At 35.2% G+C, this 20,382-nt stretch overlaps 1 protein-coding gene and 1 pseudogene across 1 annotated transcript; one reads left to right on the top strand and one right to left on the bottom strand.

The window, feature by feature from the left end:
• Nucleotides 1–598: 598 nt before the first annotated feature.
• LOC113349441 lies at nt 599–14,874 on the bottom strand (annotated as a pseudogene).
• Nucleotides 14,875–18,661: 3,787 nt separating this feature from the next.
• LOC113352239 (UDP-glycosyltransferase 73C6-like) lies at nt 18,662–20,302 on the top strand. Its single transcript, XM_026596084.1, has one exon. The coding sequence runs from the start codon at nt 18,662–18,664 to the stop codon at nt 20,144–20,146; it is 1,485 nt and encodes a 494-aa protein (XP_026451869.1). The 3' UTR covers nt 20,147–20,302.
• The last annotated feature ends 80 nt before the right edge of the window (nt 20,303–20,382 follow it).

Raw genomic sequence — 20,382 nt, forward strand, 5'->3', positions numbered from 1 at the left:
ATACTCAAAAAACTCATGAGGAATATGCCTGAAATACCTTGTAATTGACACCCATACAAATAAATTTTCTTAGGTTCATCACTAGTACATTTATGTTGTTTGATTTCATTTTTCATCTTCAATATTCTTAACATATACTTGGGCTCCATTTCTCAAAATTTTACTTATTTAATAGCAATCTTTAATGAAATAAAATTATTCTTTTTCAACTGGTTTAAATGTTCACCCTCAAAACAACTTCAAGATCATTGATTTCTAAGGCTTAACCCTTCACCGACTACACATGACCTTTTTTCATGCCATTGACAAGAAAAGTTAGCAAAACATAAAAAGCAGTAATCAAATCCACCACACAAATGAAATAGAATAACAGTTCTACCGAGTCAAAGTTGACCGCACGCGACTTTAGTCCACCATTCAAGTTTTAAGATAGAAAGAAAGTGATGATGTACACAAAAGAGATTTGGGTTTGGTTAGTAATTGAAGAACAATTATTAATACCCCTACAGTTTTTTAGCAGAGATTCAGACTTAACCAATCACTGTCTCCTCCCTCATAAGTAACATGTCTATCCATTTGCTTGTCAAAGAGAGCAAACTTAAGAAGAGCAACAGTTTGCCTTTTGATCGACTGGTTGACCTTTCATTTGCACTGTTGCAGGTCTGTTTGCTGGTTGAGTTGCCATCCTAAAAAATACAGTGTTTGCATACACAATCTTTAAAGTATGACTTTCCACCAAACAACATTCCACTCTCACCCCCTAAGACTATTTATTTGTATATAATAAAGTATTTTAAGATCTTCGTTTCTTGGTTTTAAAGAAAATAATCATATTGAAATAATATTATGAATTTATAAGTATTTATTAATGTATTTTACAAGTATTTTATCTATAATATTTTATGATATTTGTTTTTTTTTGTGAATTATTTGAACTTAAGGATTTTATTTCTTAAAAATGAGTACAAAGTATCCAAATTCATAGAGATAGTATATGCGAAAAAAGTATGTATACTAAAAGAAAATGAATCGAATTTATTGTAAAGAAGAATTCATGTGCGTGTAAATAAGAATTCATGTAAGAAAAATACGACATAATAAGTAATCAAATAATATCTATATTCATCGACTCAAGCGTAAATATTAACATCTATATATATACAATTTCGTTCAAGAAGGTGTACTAGAGTGAATTCTTGGTTGAACACACATACCTTGGTATGTTAAGTATGTTATTAAGTTTAGATGCCAAAACTATTTCTTGATTCAGCCTATTGAAGTCAGCTTCAGTTTGGAATATAATAGGTAATAGTCTCAGAATTTTTTTATTTAGTAAAGAAGAATAAATAATTTAAGATTACACGAAGACATCAATTTGAAGAAACTTCATCGAGGTATGAAACAAAAACTGGTGTTTCCTTCGTGACTTATTTCCATTTTATTTATTTATATATTTCTCGTACCAAAAGTTGGGGACTTTAGTAAATGACCATGTTCAGAGAAGGTCATATAACAGATTAGCTATTTCTAAGTCTAGTGATGTTTCAACTTCCCAAGTCTTTCTTGTCGAGAACTCGAAATAAATATTGAGAGAAAGTGCATGTTATTTAATTAATGTAAATCTCAAGACTTTTCAATTCATTCTTGAGTTTGTAAAGTTTTGTTTTTGGTAGTGTACTACTAATGGTTTTCGCTCACTTGAGTTCATGAGCCCAAAAGTTTGGGTTTTTGAATCTATTGCTTGTAGAAACCGTAAATAAAGTCAATAAGTCAATTGTGTTCGCAAACCTAAATAGGTAAGTTCACCAACCTATTATAAAACTTCTTCTGAGACCTTTTGACATTTGAGTTTGAGAACCTAAAAAGGTGATTTCGAAAACTAGTGAAGAAAACTTCTCCTGAGACTTAACGCAATTTGAGTTTGTGAACCTAAAAGGGTGAGTTCGCGAACCAAGTACAATAAAAAATTTCTCATGCGACTTTTTAAGCATTTGAGTTCGCGAACGTAAAGGCTTGAATGTTTGCTATAATGTCATTTTCATTTGAGTTATCGAACTTCTAAAGATTTTGAGTTTTATTTTCTATCTTATGAGTTCATGAAGTCATCACCTGAGTTCATGTACTTAAAAGATTAACGGTTCAACTGAATACACTGTTGGCTTTAGACTTATTCATTCTTCTTTAATTTTCAAGGAAAACTTTTCACACGCTTACAAATTGTTTTTTCTTAACTAATCATGTATGAAAAGTTTTAAGTTTTTTCAAGAACTTATCTAGCTTGAGATTCAAGATTTTAGATCATATTCTAGACAACTGAACACATTATATATTCTTAGTAGTTTGAAGTTGTCTTTGGTACTAATTATTTTCATAGAATGAACTTGGGAAAACAATAATGTACAACTTCAAACTAAGGAAAAAACCTCATTGCAAGTCTAACTCTTACTAAAGAGACAAATTTTATGTATCTAAGGAAACGACTTAGATTTAACAATTAAAAATGAACTTATGTTACAAGAACATCATTCTCTACAGCTCAAGCAACCCAATATTGATTGATTACTATAAATTGGAGACATCAGCACACCGAAAACTCAATTCCTACATGCTTGTATATATTGTTGCCAGTTTCGTTCTCCAAATATCTAGGATCTTCGTGATCTAAGGTTCGACTTTTGATTACTTCATCTTAGATTTGTGAAGCACGGATACAACCTAGTCTTAGAGATGTAGATTTTTCTAAATCGGGAAATACATTTATGTCTCCCTGATCAAGCATCGGAAAGGAAATCATCAAGTGTCCTGTTGGAGGAAGGTAGCTCTAGTCTTCAAGAAAAATTGTGGAGAACTCTTAAGGATGTAAAGGACATCACCTAAAGGAATCAAGTGTGTAGGTTCTTGTGAGAATCAAGCGACGTTGAGGCACAACTGTAACAGAGTAGTTTGGACGGTTTTTTTTATCAATTACATTCCGTACCAAAATCTTATAGTAGGCTAGTGTTTGTAACTTTTTAATATGATGTGTGCTCAAACTGGACGAGGTCTCGGGGTTTTGCTTCTTCCACATTTTTCCTTGTTAACAAAATTTTTGGTGTGTGCTTTCCATTACTTTGAACTCTCGTATTATGTAGATTTTATTTTTATATTTGAAAGTACAAGCAAGTTGTACGTCAATCAATCCTTGTGATTTAAGAATCTTTTATTGAGATTATACAAGAATATTTCTTGTTTGATTTAATCTTGATTGAATTTCATGGAATTTTTTTTCTGTATGTTTCGTAACGAAGAAAATTGATGGTGTACTTGGTATCCTCCTATTTTCAATGTGTAATGCTAACAATTAATGTAAAGATTATAAACGATATCGGTAGTCGGAATAAAGCCAAGGATAAACAACATTCATTTATAGTTTGATGACACTTATGAATGTTGTTGGATTACTTTGATGACATTTTTTTTTTTACTTTCAGTTTAGTTATGTGTTTTATCATTTGGAGTCTTTGGACAGTGTAATAGGGTTGTCGCGCATAATGTCAGCAGATTAGAGAACCTATCCGGACTTGGAAGTTTGTCAAGGTATTCAGAATTCATAACAAGCATAGATGAGAATTAAACAACTTTGCACTCTCAAATAATTTTTATAGATGAATATTTGCAATAAAAACACATTGGATGATCCGCTAAACAATGAACATATAAGAGAATTTCGCGAAATCCATATGAACAGTTAAATTTTAGTTATCAAATATTAAAAGAGTGCATTTATAATAGCTTAACTTGTTATAATAATAAAATATTTATTTGTGGAACATGGTCATCAATGTATCAAAGCTTGAATATTTACCTGTTGTCAGGTTTGTTTGTTTGTCACCCTCCTTTCCCCTCAGGGTAGTGGCCATCTAATTTATCATATTAATTTCTCAAATCCTTGTAAGTTTCTGAATATCAAAGATCCATCAGGTAAAAGATAGTCAGACTCGGCTTCACGAATCCCAAGTGAAGTCTTCAAAGTCGTAACCTAGTTATGTTTCACGGAGAAACCTATGCCTGACTATACTTTATCTGCAAATACTATACATCGTGTACGGATTGAAATTTTACTTTGCAGAGTGCCCTCTATTTATAATGATGAAACATGATATAGGTTGCTTAAAGGTTCAAGCAATTGTTTCTTATGACCAAAGCAAGCTCGTGAACTAGTTTTCATGCTCAAGAATTACTTTGATCCAAGAAAACTAAATTTCTCAACATAGACTGATTCCAAATAATGGAAAACCATGTAAGCATGTGAGAAGTTTTCCTTGTAGTACAAAGAAGAATGTGCACCTGAAAACAGACCACTTGGCCAACTAAGAAAAGTGGTTCGTGAACTCAATATGTTTGAAGTATCCATGAACATACCCAAAAGTACATTGTTCGTGAACTGAAAACCAGATCGTAAACCCATAAGCAAATTTAAAAAAGTGTCCGGGAACACCTTGAAATTGTATAGTTCATGAACATTTGTGCACCTTAGAGTTTAGTAACATCAAAAATTACATAGTTTGGGAACTAAAATACCAGTTTTGAACAAAAGTACAATCTGACGTCTGTAGGCTTATATTAACATACATAGCTTTTTTAACAATAAAAATTATTTTCAACCTCAAAAGTGGTAAGACCTATGAACATTCAATGCTTGAGTTGATGCTTCGAGTTTTGTCAAGTACAATCTTGAACTCGAAACTTCTTCTTTGTGATTCATCATATACTAAAGCCGTACGACGTTGTCTCGGAATAGAAATAGAAATACAATTGAAACTCTATTAATTAATACTCAATTATTCAATAATCTTTCTAAAATAATATAATTCCTTGATCTCAGCTAGGCTTACAATAAATTTTAACTTGTTAAATTAATAATCTTGCTTAATTAATAAATTTTGTTGGTCCCAAGCGCATTAATTTATAGAGTTTCAACTGTAATAGTAAACATGATAGTCACTGTTCACATACCTTTGTTGATCTCACATGTCTTCGTTGTTCTTCAGTTTTTCAGTCTCTCGAGGGTATTCGATGATTTCGTATTATACTCAACTACCATGCTTTATCCTATCCCGAGACTGATTGTAGTACACTATAAAGCTTGACATACAAATACCTGTGGTTTCGACCAAACGATGCTCTATCAAGAATCTTGACTTCAAAAAGTTGATACTTGAAGTTTTGGTCTTTTCGAGTTTGATAATTTTTGTTGTAATATACGTTTTCCATTAATTGTAACATCAAACTTACAACGAGATTTTTCAACAAAAATTCCTCAACTACCACAATCGTAGCAATGGCACAACCTCTTGGATCAACCATGGTTTTAGTGGAAGAAACATGGGCCATGCCTATAGTGGTCAGAACACCAATAAACGGACAGTGAAAAAAAGTTGGCTTAGACTCTAACTTACAAAACCTCATTTATTCACCTCATTAACCGGACCGAGAGTCACACCATCGTACTTGCGAAATATGATCAAAAAAATCAAAGGCCTGATGCAGTCTATTCTACATCATGCAACCCACCAAATTTATATAGAGGCCAATCAAACGGTGATGCACTGGCAAATCAGACGGCAAACGTCAATCAGCGGAGTTCTTTTGAAACTAACTTTGAGGAATACATAGGCCTTGCTTTTTAGGATTATATGTCATTGATGAATCATGGATTGTAAGTTTGTAACGTACCCACGTATAATCTTTTTTTAGTTTAAATTGATATAATATGTTTCAAAAAAGAAAAGGAATTTGATCGAAATTTTACCTTTTTCTATTAGCATATTGATATTCATCAAATTTTAGATGAATTTATTAGAAAGGAAAACATCTAAGTTAGTTCGAAGAAAATTGCTTAATCCATTATATTCTGCTGATAATTTTACATAAAAAGCAGATAGCTAGATGGAATCGGAAAGCAGTAGGCAATCCTTACATAAGAAATGGCATTCTAATGCTTCAAAAATAAAAAAGGGAAAATTAGGCGCAGGCCCAAAAAAAAACAATATTCTCATTATCAGGCCCACAATTAATTTTAGGTATCGTGACACCCATAATTATTTGAAAATATTAAAAATGTATGCATGCCGGATTATGCATTCGCATGACAGGTTATCATCAGGGGTATAATTGGCAACGCAACTTAGATGTAACATATCTAAAAATCCGCTCCTTGGAATTTTTCAGATTTTTATTTAAGAGAGATGCGCAACGAGTACAAATAAGAATATCAAATTTTTGTTTTTCACGAAAAAATCGGAGTTGATCATCATTTTAGACAAAATTTTCGAAAACTTGATACATGACCATTATGCAGCCACAAAAAAAAATGCATAACACATTCTGCAGACGCATAACGAATTATGCAACCATTTTTTCCACTGCATAACAAATTATGCATTTGGATAACAAAGTTATGCATCTATAACAAGTTATGTAACCATTGTTTTGGTTGATTTTAGTGCGTACATAAAAAAATTTGATGCATAATGCAGTATGCATCCATATTTACAGATGCATATCAGGTTATGCATCTATTTTCACGACTGCATAACATGTTATGCAGATATTATTATAGGTCCATGACAAGTTATGCAGTCTTTGTTTTTGTTGGTTTCAATAGTAACAAAAAAGTTACTGCATAACGTGTTATGCAACCGTTTTCTGGATTGCATAACAAGTTATGCAGCAAATTTTGTAGACGCATAACAGGTTATGCATCCATTTTCACGACTGCATAACATGTTATGCAGACATTTTCTCGATTGCATGACATGTTATGCAGTCATAACCACATCATCATCTTCTTTCATGTTTCAATAAATCCCACGCAAACCATTATCCTCCATCTGTAGCTCCCAATCCACCACTACCAGCTTTCACCTACTTCAATGCAGCAACAAATACCAACAACAAACACAATTACAAACTATTCCTACTTCAGTTACACCATGAACAACAAACACAAATACCAACAGCAACACCACCATTCCTACTTCTCTCTAATATTCTCATTTTCTGTAGTTTTACAGCAATTCAATGGCACCACCAGTACCTTCATTGCAAGCCTAAGCATTCATCTAGGTTCCACCTGCACCATTTCAATTGAGTTCCTGCATACCCTTAATCCTAATCCAGCGAAACACTAAGCCTTTGTTCAGTTACAGCAGCAACCATTCCTCCTTTGCACATTTCCATCCTTGTTGTAGTCAGCAGCACACCCATACTTTTCTGAATCCACTGTAAAACCACCTGCAACACCAGCTGAAACTGCAGCAATAACACAACTCCATTTCCTGCATCTTCACCAGCACCGCAATCCCCTGTAAATCATCAAACCAACAATTCCATTATTCTGCATCTCGGGTCACATTACAACTTTCACCTTCTTTCTCTGTCCATCTCTCAATCTTACTCTTCAAAACCCACAACTCAGAATTTACCTTCTTCATCTTCGATTCTTAGTAACAGCAGCAACGGTAGACTCATCTTCTTCAATACTCTAGTCTCGATCTGATTCATTTCCTTCTCTGAGATCAATTTCTCCATCCGAGAACCCTAACTTCACCGGAATCATCAAATCCGTCAAACCCATCTTTCAATTTAGCATTCTCTATCTCAGATAGCATCGTCGCTTCCTTATTCAGACAAAACGCGTTCATAATCTCCTTCAATTTCTTTATGATTCTCAGCATCAAGCCCTAGATTTTCTTCCCTGATTGAATCGACCAAATGACAACAGCTTCATCTCCACCATCACATAAACAATCAAATCTGTCTGCTTTCTTCACGATTCAAACAAAGAATCACATCAAAATCTCACCATTCCCATTCTCAATCTCAGTTCAGAACAACTTCATCTTAATTCTTCTCGTTCTTCCCTGATTTATCCGGCTCCCAAGTCTCTGAGATTTCATTAACTCTCGGCAACATCCGCCATCAAGAATTCACGGTAGAGTGGAGAGGAAGCAGAAACGGAATTGAAGATGAAGAAAAAAAAGACTGAAACATAATTTTATAAATTCTGGGTGTGGGAGAATTTTCACCCATAAAATGGGTGCGCGCCTGTAAATTTTTGGGCGTGAGTTTCACAGTAAAAAAGTCTGGGAGAATGGGTCTCCCCGTAGTTTTCACAAGAAAAAAAAGAAAAAAAATTGTAAGAAAAATTAAAAAAATTTGGGCCGTAAGGCATTAGCCTAGCTGGCCTGGTCTCTATAAGCTCTGGCTCTGCTCACCAGCCGTGGTCACGTTAGCTTGTTCGACACTGGTAAAATTATTACACTCGTCTCCAAGAACAGAATTCCAATCTCATCTGCAAATGCCTTCAGGAAAAGAATAAAAGGATAGGTAAGCCACTCTCTCAGAGATATTATAACTTCTCACCTTGGATTCTACACACAAAAAAAGGGAAATTACCAACTAACCTACCTTTGCCCCTTTCGTAGGAAACAACTCTGTTAGTTGTAAGATCACACTCATTTCCTAATTCCTACCAAAAGCTTGATAACGTTTTCACTTGCATAGTGATCGATTTCACTCAGCCATGACTTAGCATTGCTGAAACTCTCTTGGTCTGTTGCATCATAAACCACCTAGCAAAAAAGACAAGACATTCCCTTTTTCAACACTTGCATGCATAAACATCTGATGGTGATGGATGTCAGGACAAAATTAGTGCAACTTACAGTATTGCCGTGTGCACCGTGATAGTAACTACCAGTTATTCTTTTCTACGTGAGTTTCCCCTGCTTGTCATTCATCTTTTTGCCTGCTAATTCAGCTGAAGCAGACTGCTTCTGCACCTTCATGGAACCTCCTTCAGGCATGGATGTCAAAGGCACTACAAAAATAACATTACTCGAAGTTTCAGCTTCAGAAACTTCAATCAAATGTTGCACAAAAGGTCCAATGGAAACCAATTTATTATGTCTTCTTGACTCTGTACAGTTCAATCCAACTTGTACATTAGGTTCTCACACTACTGAAATTTCAATTCGGTATCTTTTTAATATTAATGGCTTCTCAGTATAAAGAGTTTGCTACAAATAACTGGAAATCGTGTAAGTTCTACTATTGGGTTTAAAAAGCAAAAAAAAAAAACTAATTTAAGAGTTCAAGAATCAAATTACTAACCTTCTCATACTCTCAAAGGGAGACCTACATTTTTCCTTTCCCTCTTTTCCGCCATTGCTCGACATTGTTGAAGCTCTCTTGGTCTGTAACATCATAAACCACCTAGCAAACAAGACAAGACATTACTTTTTAACACTTGCATACATGAACATTTGACAGTGATGGATATCAAGAAAATTAGTGTAACTGACAATAATGCTGTGTGCACCACGGTAGTAACTACTAAGTATGGTATGGACACGCTCTTGACCGGCTGCGGCAGTGTCTCACACTATGCATAAAACAGGTACTCAACATCAGGATAAAAAACTGTGCTACATAGATTCTAAAGATTGTAACTAAATGGGTACTTGCAATTTGAAGTTTTGATGGTCTTTTCATCCTGTTCCATAGTTCTAATTTTCTACAAGGAAAAGCAATTAAAGTCTAAGCGAACTTTGTAGTTACGAAAGTGATCGAGCGCAAGAATAAATCCGCAACACTTACAAAAGCCACACCGATAGTACTGATGTAGCTCTCCAAATAAGAAGTATCCTAGAGACCATGATATGAAATCCACAATATAACAACTTCCTTATCTTTAAATACGATAAAAATAACAGGAGATGGAGTTAGAAATAAAACAGCTGTCTTCGATGAAAGAGGTGGCAGTTTCAAGATGAAAGTTCTAACACAGTGCAACAGCATATAAGATGCATACGCTCAGTTTTCAATTTCATTTATCTTCAGCACTTCAAATGTCAATCACTTGCGTTCGATAGACTAAACCAAAGATATACAGCTTTCTCAACTCAACTATTTTGAGCCAAGTTGACATACTATATACTCGTTCAATGGTTAATGCTTGATGCTTCAGCATAATTAACACCATTTGGGAGAACACATACCACCTAGTATATCCTCTATTAGCCAATGCACTATCACTTATACAGATTTACTAATTTGAATTCAACAGTAGTACTTAATTAACGTCAGTAGCTTACGTGCTAGTCTGGAAAACAGTTGTTAACCACATCAAGATAAACATGCAGATCATTGTTCATGCTGACACCGCTAAATCTGATAACTAATCCATAAAAAGTTTCGAAACATCCGTGTCCTTAATTTTTTTTCTTTCTTACAATAGAACTATTCCGCTACTAGTATTCGTAGAGGTGAATCTTTACACAGCTAAAGCCTACAAAGCCATCTTTCCTTAAGAAACAAGTCCCCATGTTAAAAAGATTGATCTTGTTCTACTTTCTATTCTTTTTCTTGGACACAGGATTGTCACCATTTCCACAAAACACTTCCTCAGTTTTTTATTTACTCCAAGAACCAACTTCAATAGGGGGAATTCGCAGATGATTACATAATAAAAAATGAACTATCAAACTATATTGTAAACAAGAGCATGGAGCGAAGAAATCAGCACCAAATATGACCAGAAAAAAAATATGAATTATTACCGCTCTCAGCAGAAGACATGACTTCCCAACACCAGAATCTCCAACAAGAAAAAGCTTGAAATGATAGTCGCTGCAAAGTAAAAATAGGTCATCACAAAGCTCACGCTATTTTAGTAATACAAAGAAAAGAGATATTTTTGGTGAAGACTTCCTTTTTGGTAAAGCTTTTTCACATGACAATTATACCCTTATTAATTAAGCTTTTAGTTAATATTTGTATATTTACAGGAATGCATTGTTTTAAAAATAGATCAAAAAAATTAAAATTTAGATATTTTTAAAAATACACATCGAATTTTTATAAAATTAATATATTTAGAAAGCTTTTTAAATTATGTACGTAATCAGTACAAATATGGATGTTAAATTTTTATTTTAAGAATTTTTTTTTGCATTATTATCAAATTTGGTGTTTTTAAAAGAATCCAATTCAAAATGCACATGTGGCCTTACTAGTAACAAATGAAGACATTTGACAGTTATAACTTGATAAGCATTTGACCAACCAAACAAGATATCTAGTCTAAAATCCATATACAATCAAATGAATCAAGGAGGAATACGGTTATGTAAATTAGATTTCATTCCTAACAATGATTTCAGTAAGCAGTTGGCAGATGCACTTGACTTCTCCTACAACACTGTAATTAATCATTATATACAAAAATTCACATTCTTCTTTCAAGATTCAACTCTCGGCATTAATTATTATAAGTAATAGGTCTAACCTCGATAAGCACATAAGCCAGTAAAATTACACAGATAAATCAAAATGTAGCGTAGTATACAACAAAAGAATGGAAAAACCCATTCTTAGCTTCTCATCAAGTCAACCTCCTAAATGAAAATGTGAAAATAAGGTGAAACAAATGATGCTATGATTAAAAAAAAAGGAATTAAATTTGACATACAGGGTATATAATTAAAAACAGCAAGAACAATCGAAAGACAAAGTCGAGTACCTCCAGCATCAGAATTTGCAATCCCTAGCTCAGTTTCAGGGTAGATTGTGAGCCCATCATTTTTTTCCTTCTAGGTCGAGATGGTGGATCTACACGACACCTTCCAGACACCCTATTTCTCTTCATTTTCTTTGCCGGGTTTCTAAGTTCCAATCTCCTTATCTTCTGCCTTTTCCACCTCCTCGTACTCTTTCTTCCTCTTCTTCTTAATGCAAATATCTCATCAATCTCATTAGCTACATTCTTCCCTTGTACACTGCACTTATCCTGTTTCTCTACCTTGTATTCCTCTCGATTCTTCTTCTTACTTGAAAATATATCGTCAATCTCATTACCCCATTTTTTTCTTAGTCGGCGAAATCTCATTGCCGGGTTTGTTCTTCTTTTCTAGACTGAGTTTTCCTGCTTGTTTTTCATCTTATTACCTGCACTTTCAGCTGAAGCAGACTGCCTCTGCGCCTTCACAGAACCTTCTTTGGGCATCGATGATACAAAGGCACTACAAAAGTAAACATTACTCAAAGTTTCAGCTACAATAATCTCAATCAAATGTTGCACAAAAAATTCCGAGTAAAAGCAATTGTGGTACTAGCATTGTAGAATAATGTCTTCTTGACTCTGTACAGCTCAATCCGACTTCTATAGTTGGTTCTCTTACACTGCACACACTACTAGCAGTGTAATACTAAGGTTTCAATCACTACTACTCTTTATTAGCTTTTCAATAGAAAGACTTTGCTAGTAATCATTCAAAAAAGTATAAGTTCTACTTTTGCTGTCACCATACGGCAACATGCATCTCAGTAATGGCAGCATCAACTTACTAAACTTTTCCTCATAATCTCAAATGGAAACCTACACTTTTCCTTTCCCTCTTCTCAATCCCAACACCAACAAAAACCTTAATCACAACTACATTCCCTAAACCTCCAATCTCTATAATTTTCCCCAAAATCTTAGCTACCAAAACCCCTAATGAAGTTTCAATCAAACCACCTCCCCCCAATTGGATGAAATTTCATAAGAAATCTGTGGAGTTACTGGAGTAAGGTAGAGTTTAGTAGTAACTCAAAAAGAGTCTATTCTGTCTTGTGTCTTCCTATACAGAGAACTGAATTTCATGGAACCAGAAGAAATTTTGGTTGATTGGAATCTATAAAAAGAATTAGCAAACAAGACAAGACATTAGGGTCTCTAAACACAAAGCATCTACAAAACTAACAATCATTTCAAATGAGTCGTGCTATCCCGTGCGGCTGCGCGGGAGAGCTTAATTAGCTAGCATCCTGTAACCGTTAGATTATGTTTTGTACGGCTAGAAATAAATTCCACCTAGCAAACAAGACAAGACATTCCTTTTTGACACTTGCATAAATGAACGGTGATAGATATCAGGATAAAATTAGTGTAACTGACAACAATGCCGTGTGCACCACCGGGGTAACTACTAGTTATGGTACGGACACGCTCTTGACCGGCTGCCGCAGTATCCCACACTAGAGATTCTAAAGATTGTAACAAAACGGGTACTTGCAATTTGAAGTTTTGGTGGTCTTAATATCCTGTTCGACAGTTCTAATTTTCTACAAGGAAAAGCACTTTAAGCGAACTCTGTTGTTACAAATGTGATCGAACACAAGAATAAATCCGCGAAAAGCCATAACATATCAACTTTAATACTTACAAAAGCCACACCGACAGTACTGATGTAACTCTCCAGATAACAAGTACCGTAGACATCATAAGAATTTATTTATCTATATATGCGATAAAAATAACAAGAAATGGAGTTACAAATGAAAACAACTGCCCTCGATGAAAGAGGTAGCAGTTTCAAAGTCAAAGTTCCAACACAATGCAGCAACATATAAGCTTAATAACGCTCAGTTTTCAATTTCATTTATCTTCAGCACTTGATAGATTAAACCAAGGATTCACAACTTTCTGAACCCAGCTATTTTGAGCAAAGTTAACATACTATTTACTCATTCAATGGTCAATGCTTGATGCTTCCGCATCATTAACACTATTTGGGAGAACATATACCAACTAGTATATCCTCTATTAGTCAATGCTACAGATTTACTAATTTGAATTCAACAGTATTGCTTAATTAACGTCTGTAGCTTACGTGCTAGTCTGGAATACAGTTGTTAACCACATCAAGATAAACATGCAGACTCATTGTTCATGCTGACACCGCTAAATCTAATAACTAATCCATAAAAAGTTTCGAAACATCCGTGTCCTTAATTTTTTTCTTTCTTACAATACAACTATTCCGCAACTACTATTTGTAAAGGTGAATCTTTACACAGCTAAAGCCTACAAAGCCTCTCATTCATCTTTCCTTAAGAAACAAGTCCCCATGTTATAAAGATTGATCTTGTTCTACTTTCTATTCTTTTTCTTCTTTAATAAAGAGCTCATTTCTTGGACACAGGATTGTCACCATTTCCACAGAACACTTCCTTAGTCTTTCTATTTACTCCAAGAACCAACTTCAACAGGCGAATACACAGATGATTACATAAAAAAAAAATGAACTATCAAATTATACTGCAAATAAGAGCATGGTGCAAAGAAATTAGCACCAAATATGACCAGAAAAAAAATGAATTATTACCGCAAATCTCAACAGAAGACATGACTTCCCAACACCAGAATCTCCAACAAGAAAAAGCTTGACATGATAGTCGCTGCAAAGTAAAAATGGGTCATCAATAACCTCATACTACAACAAATGAAGACATTTGACAGCCATAACTTGATAAGTATTTGCTAAACCAAACAAGATACCCAACCCAAAATCCATATACAATCAAATGAATCAAGGAGGTAAACGGTTATGTACACTAGATTTCATTCATAATAACTAATCTCCTGACTTCAGTCAGCAGTTAACAGATGCACTTGACTTTTCTCCAACGACGGTGTATAATTCACTATATACAAATCTCACATTCTTCTTCCAAGATTTAACTCTCTGCATTATAGGTTTTAAGTAACAGGTGAATCAAATATTAAGTCTGACCTCAAAAGGCACATAAGCCGGTAAAATAACACCTAAAACTGACATTAACAATAATGTAGCGTACAACAAAAGAACGGAAAAACCCATTCTTAGCTTCTCATCAAGTCAACCTCCTAAATGTTAATATGAAAACTGGAGTGAAAGTAATGATGCTATTAATTAAAAAATATAATAATAAAAACGAATAAGATTTGACGTACAGGGCAAGAACAGTCGAAATGACAAAGACGGGTACCTCCAGCATCAGATTTTGCAATCCTTAGCTCAGTTTCAGGGTAGATTCCGAGCGCATCATTTGTTTTCCTTCTCGGTCGGGATGGCGGATCCGCAAATGCGACACCTTCAGATACCCTATTCCTCTTCATTTTATCTTCTGCCTTTTCCACCACCTCTAACTCTTTCTTCCTTTAGTTCTTAATTGCAAATATCTCATCAATCTCATTAGCTATTTTCTTCCCTTGTACACTGGGATAATCCTGTTCTACCTTGTCTTGCTCTCCTTTCTTCTTCTTACTTGCAAATATATCGTCAATCAATCTCATTACCCCATTTTTACTTAGTAGGCAAAATCTCATTGCCAGGTTTGTTCTTCATTTCTACACTGAGTTCCCCTCCTTGGCTTTCATCTTTTTACCTCCTTTTTCAGCTGAAGCAGACTGCTTCTGCACCTTCAAAGAACCTTCTTTGAGCATGGATGATAAAAAGCACTACAAAAATAACATTACTCGATGTTTCAGCTACAGAAATCTCAATCAAATGTTTCACACTAAAAAGTCCAATGTAAGGATAATCATGATACTAGCATTACAAACAAAATAATGTCCAACTTCTGCAGTTGTTTCTCTTAGACTGCACACACTACTAGCATTGTGACCATTCAAAACCGTATAAGTTCTACTTTTGCTGTCACCATATGGCAACATGAACAATCACAAAACAAAGTTTAATAACCAAAGCTTATAGAATTAGGGTTTCATCAGTAATGGCAGCATCAAATTACTAAACATTTCCTCATAGTCTTAAATGGAAACCTATATTTTTCCTTTCCCTCTTCTCATTCCCAATAACAAAAACCTTAATCACAACTTCATTCCTTACAAATTTCATGGAACCAGAATAAATTTTGGTTGATTGGAATGTTCCCATTCCTTAACCATATTCAAATCTATAAAAAGAATCAGCAAAAACAACAAACTGAAGAAATTAAAAGAAGATTAAATCACTAGAAATTCTTATTTCCATTGTCATTAATACCATTGAACCAACCTCCTCCCGCTTACTCTAATAATAGAAATTAAATCACTAGTTAATTAATCTTAATTAAAGAAGATTCTCATCTGAACTAAATACAGTTGAATAAACCAGGAGTCTTCCACATTCTAATTCTCTATCTTACCAACTCCAATCTTTTATTTCATAACCATAAACTCTAACCCCAGAACTTAATCCCTACATTCTAAAGCCAAAACTAGAACAATAGAACATGCAGGATGATACAGAAGAGATCAACGTGGATGCATATAAACATGCATGTAATAGGCATACAAATGGAAACTGATGGAAATCACCTGTTCTTTATATCACCAGCCAAGGCCATGAAAGCTTGCTCAGCATTGGTAGAATTTTAGACACTTGTCTCCAAGAACGGTATTACAATCACATCTGCAAATGCCTTCAGGAAAAGAATAGAAGAAAAATTGTCACTATTTACCTTGGATTTTGCACACAAAAAAAGAGGTAATTTACCAACCAACCTACCTTACGCGCTTCATAGGAAACAACTCTGATAGTTGTCATATCACACTTGTTTCCAACCAAAAGCTTGTCAATGTTTGCACTTGCATAGCGAAAGATTTCACTCAGCCATTGCTTAACATTGTTGAAGCTGACTTGGTCTGTAACATCATAAACCACCTCCAGCATCAGAATTTGCAATCCCTAGCTCAGTTTCAGAGTAGATAGTGAGCCCATCAATTGTTTTCCATCTCGGTCGAGATGGTGGATCCACAAACGTGACACCTTCAGACACCCTACTCCTCTTCATTTTCTTTACCGACTTTTTTAAGTTCCAAACTCTCTTTTTCTTCTGCCATTTCCACCTCCTCTCCAACTCTTTCTTCCTCTTCTTCTTAATTTCAAATATCTCATCAATCTCATTAGCTACTTTCTTCCCTTCTACACTGGACTTATCCAGTATCTCTACATTGTCTTGCTCTCCTTTCTTCGTCTTACTTGAAAATATATCGCAATCTCATTACCCAATTTTTACTTAGTATGCAAAATCTCATTGCGAGGTTTGTTCTTCATATCTACACTGAGTTTCCCCTGCTTGTCTTTCATCTTTCTACCTCCTTTTTCAGCTGAAGCAGACTGCTTCTCCCCCCTTCCTAGAACCTTGTTTGGGAATGGATGATAAAAAGCACTACAAAAATGACATTACTCGAAGTTTCAGATACAGAAATCTCAATCAAATGTTGCACATTAAAAAGTCCAATGTAAGCACAATTATGATACTAGCTAGCATTGCAAACAAAATAATGTCTTCTTGAGTCTGTAAAATTCAATCCAACTTCTGTAGTTGTTTATCTTAAACTGCACACACTACTAGCATTGTAATACTAAGATTTCAATCACTACTATTCTTCATTAGCTTTTCAATATAAAGATTTTTGCTAGTAATCATTCAAAACCATATAAGTTCTACTTCTGCTGTCCCATATGGCAACATGAATAATCACAACAAATTTTAAAAATCAAAGCTTATAGAATTAAGGTTTCAACAGTAATGGTAGCATCAAATTACTAAACTTTTCCTCGTACTCTCAAATGAGAACCTACATTTTTCCTTTCCCTCTTCCCAATCCCAATAACAAAAACCTTAATCACAACTTCATTCCTTACAAATTTCATGGAACCAGGATAAATTTTGGTTGATTGGAGTGTTCCCATTCCTTAGCCATATTCATATCTATAAAAAGAACCAACAAAATGAAGAAATTAAAAGCGAGAAGTTAGAGATGTTACCTGGAATTTATAGAGATCGTTAGGTTTTTTTAAGTTAAATGGTTTCAAGATATTCTTGTTTCATCTTCTTACTTAGTTCCCAGTACTGTTGAGAAGATTTTGTAGAACACTGGAATTTTTTATGAGAGAAGAACACCTCTTATATTATTTTGTATATTATATGGGATGTGATTAGAATAATCCCACATCGGTAAACTAAATGTTAAACTATGCAAATAAATATGTTTGGGTTTACTGTAGCTATCGCCAAATAGCGGTGGGTTGGATGTCTAGGATAATAGCCCTATACGGGCTATCAGTAATTTGCTTAAAACCTGATTGTTTGGTTTCCTGCACCGCTCCACCCATCACTAATTGGTTTTTATTTTTTCCAATATTTTTTTTTCACACATCAACATCCATGAATAAGGCTATTGGAAAGCAATCAGGCATTGCCGACGGAACGGTATGTGATTTCAAGAAGTTAGTTTGGCTATCGAATGTCAAAGCGACTTTTAGAAGTAAAGAAAATTAACTTTTTCTAAAGCAAAATTATTTTGTTTCTGATTTCTATTTCTGGAGAAGCAAAAATACCTCTGTCTCTGGCATTCCAAACTCGCTATATAGCTAGTTCTCAGACACATGTTAATATAGAAAGACTACGGAGTGCAGTTTATGCCGATGCCCGTGATGTTTCACAAAAAACAGATACAAAGATTCTCATGTGAAGAAGCTTCTTTGTAAGAAGAAGAATACTGTTTTTCAAGTTCAAAATTTAATTGTTGATGAGCGATGACATTTAACATGATCGAGTTACCTAATTGACACTCAAAGAATATGCTTCAAATACCTTGTTATGACTCTACAGTTGATGAGTGACCATAGTTAACTATTTTACGGAGCTGAAATTCTCAACACGTTCTAAAATCATCTGATCCTATGTCACTATGTGTGTGACACAATCTAAGAGCAACAGCCCTGTGAATATTATTGGCAAGGTTGACAAAAAGGAGTCTTAAAGCATTTTCTTGTCAAGAACAGTAGTAAAGGTTGTCGTCATGGCTTTATCAGAGGATCAACGGCTTCATTTCGTGTTAATTCCGCAAAAGGGTCAAGGTCATCTGATCCCCATGATAGACATGGCCAAACTCATCGCACAACGTGGTGTGATTGTCACCATAGTTACCATACCACTCGAAGCTGAAAAATTCAAATCGTTCATTGACCGCGCTGTAGGATGGGGAGGACTTCAAATCCGACTTCTTCAGCTTGATGTTGCAACTGCAAAACCAAATGGACATGACAAGGAAGCAGCCACTCTGGTGTCCCACCTAAAGAGTTTCTTTAAGACGGCGTCTTCGTTGCAACAACCATTTGAGCAATCTTTTAGAAATTTGCAACCTGCTCCGAGTTGCATAATTTCTGACATAGTGTTTGATTGGACCTCTGAGACTGCTAATAAGTTCGGAATACCACGAATTGTGTTTGATGGCTTTGGTTGTTGCTCTCGCTTGTGCTACCACAACATTCTCCGATCCGAACTACATGGAAGCATCACGAGTGATTCGGAGCCATTCGTCATACCAGGATTGCCTGATAAAATTGAGGTGACAAAAGGAAAGGTGCCAATGCACTTCCTTAGTCAGAATTCAGATGAGCAATTAAAGGATGCTATTCGTCGAATCAAAAAGGCCGATGAGACGGCTTACGGTGTCATGATAAATAGCTTTCAAGAATTGGAGCCCAAATACGCGGAGATGTACAAGAAAGCCAAGAACAATAAGGTGTGGTGCATTGGCCCGGTGTCATTATGCAACCAGGAGATAATAGACAAGGCTGAGAGAGGTAACAAAGCTTCCATTGACAAAAACCAATGCCTGCAGTGGCTTGACTTGAAAGAACCGGGATCTGTTGTTTATGCTTGTTTCGGCAGCTTCTGGAACCTAACGTCTTCAGATATGATGGAGATTGGGTTAGGCCTGGAATCCTCGGGATATCCATTTGTTTGGGTTATTGGAGGTGGAGACATTTCAGAGATAGATAAGCTCTTAGCGGAAAATAGATTCGAAGAGAGGAACAAAGGCAGAGGTCTAGTGATCAAGGGATGGGCACCCCAAGTACTAATTTTGTCTCACAAAGCTATTGGAGGATTCTTAACGCATTGTGGTTGGAACTCAACTCTAGAAGGTGTGTGTGCCGGTGTTCCACTGTTAACTTGGCCTATGGGTGCTGAACAATTCCTTAATGAGGACCTGGTTGTGCAAGTTCTGAAAATTGGAGTGAAGGTAGGCGAGGCTGAAGTTCACGCAGACGATGGTACAAAATTAATTGAAATGACAGAAGGGGTCGGCAAGAAGAAGCAGGAAGTGGAGAAGGCGGTGAAGAAAGTAATGGATGGAGGCGAAGAGGGGGAAGAACGAAGAAAAAGAGCAAGAGAACTTGGAGAGACAGCAAAGAAGGCCATGGAAGAAGGTGGATCTTCGCATTTCAACATGACACTCTTTATACAACACATGATGCATTACAAAGCTGCCAGGGAATGACTACTACCCATACTGCATAGAAATAAATTTCCTTAGGACGAATTTACTAGTCTATTTTTGTGTACTTTGATTTCATATTTCATCTTCATATTCCGAAATTTTTTCTTATCAGTAGCATTCTTCACTGAAAAGAAGTGTTTAATTGGTCTAAATTGGCACCCTCAAAACAACTGTAAGATCATTGATTTCTAAGGCTTAGCCCTTCACAGGCTACACATGATCCTTTCTTACTGAAA

Source organism: Papaver somniferum, chromosome 2 (assembly GCF_003573695.1).
Source record: "Papaver somniferum cultivar HN1 chromosome 2, ASM357369v1, whole genome shotgun sequence".
NCBI lineage: Eukaryota > Viridiplantae > Streptophyta > Magnoliopsida > Ranunculales > Papaveraceae > Papaver > Papaver somniferum.

Excerpts from the sequence above, each read along its gene's own strand:
- LOC113352239 (XM_026596084.1), top strand. The coding sequence starts at position 18,662 with ATGGCTTTATCAGAGGATCAACGGCTTCATTTCGTGTTAATTCCGCAA.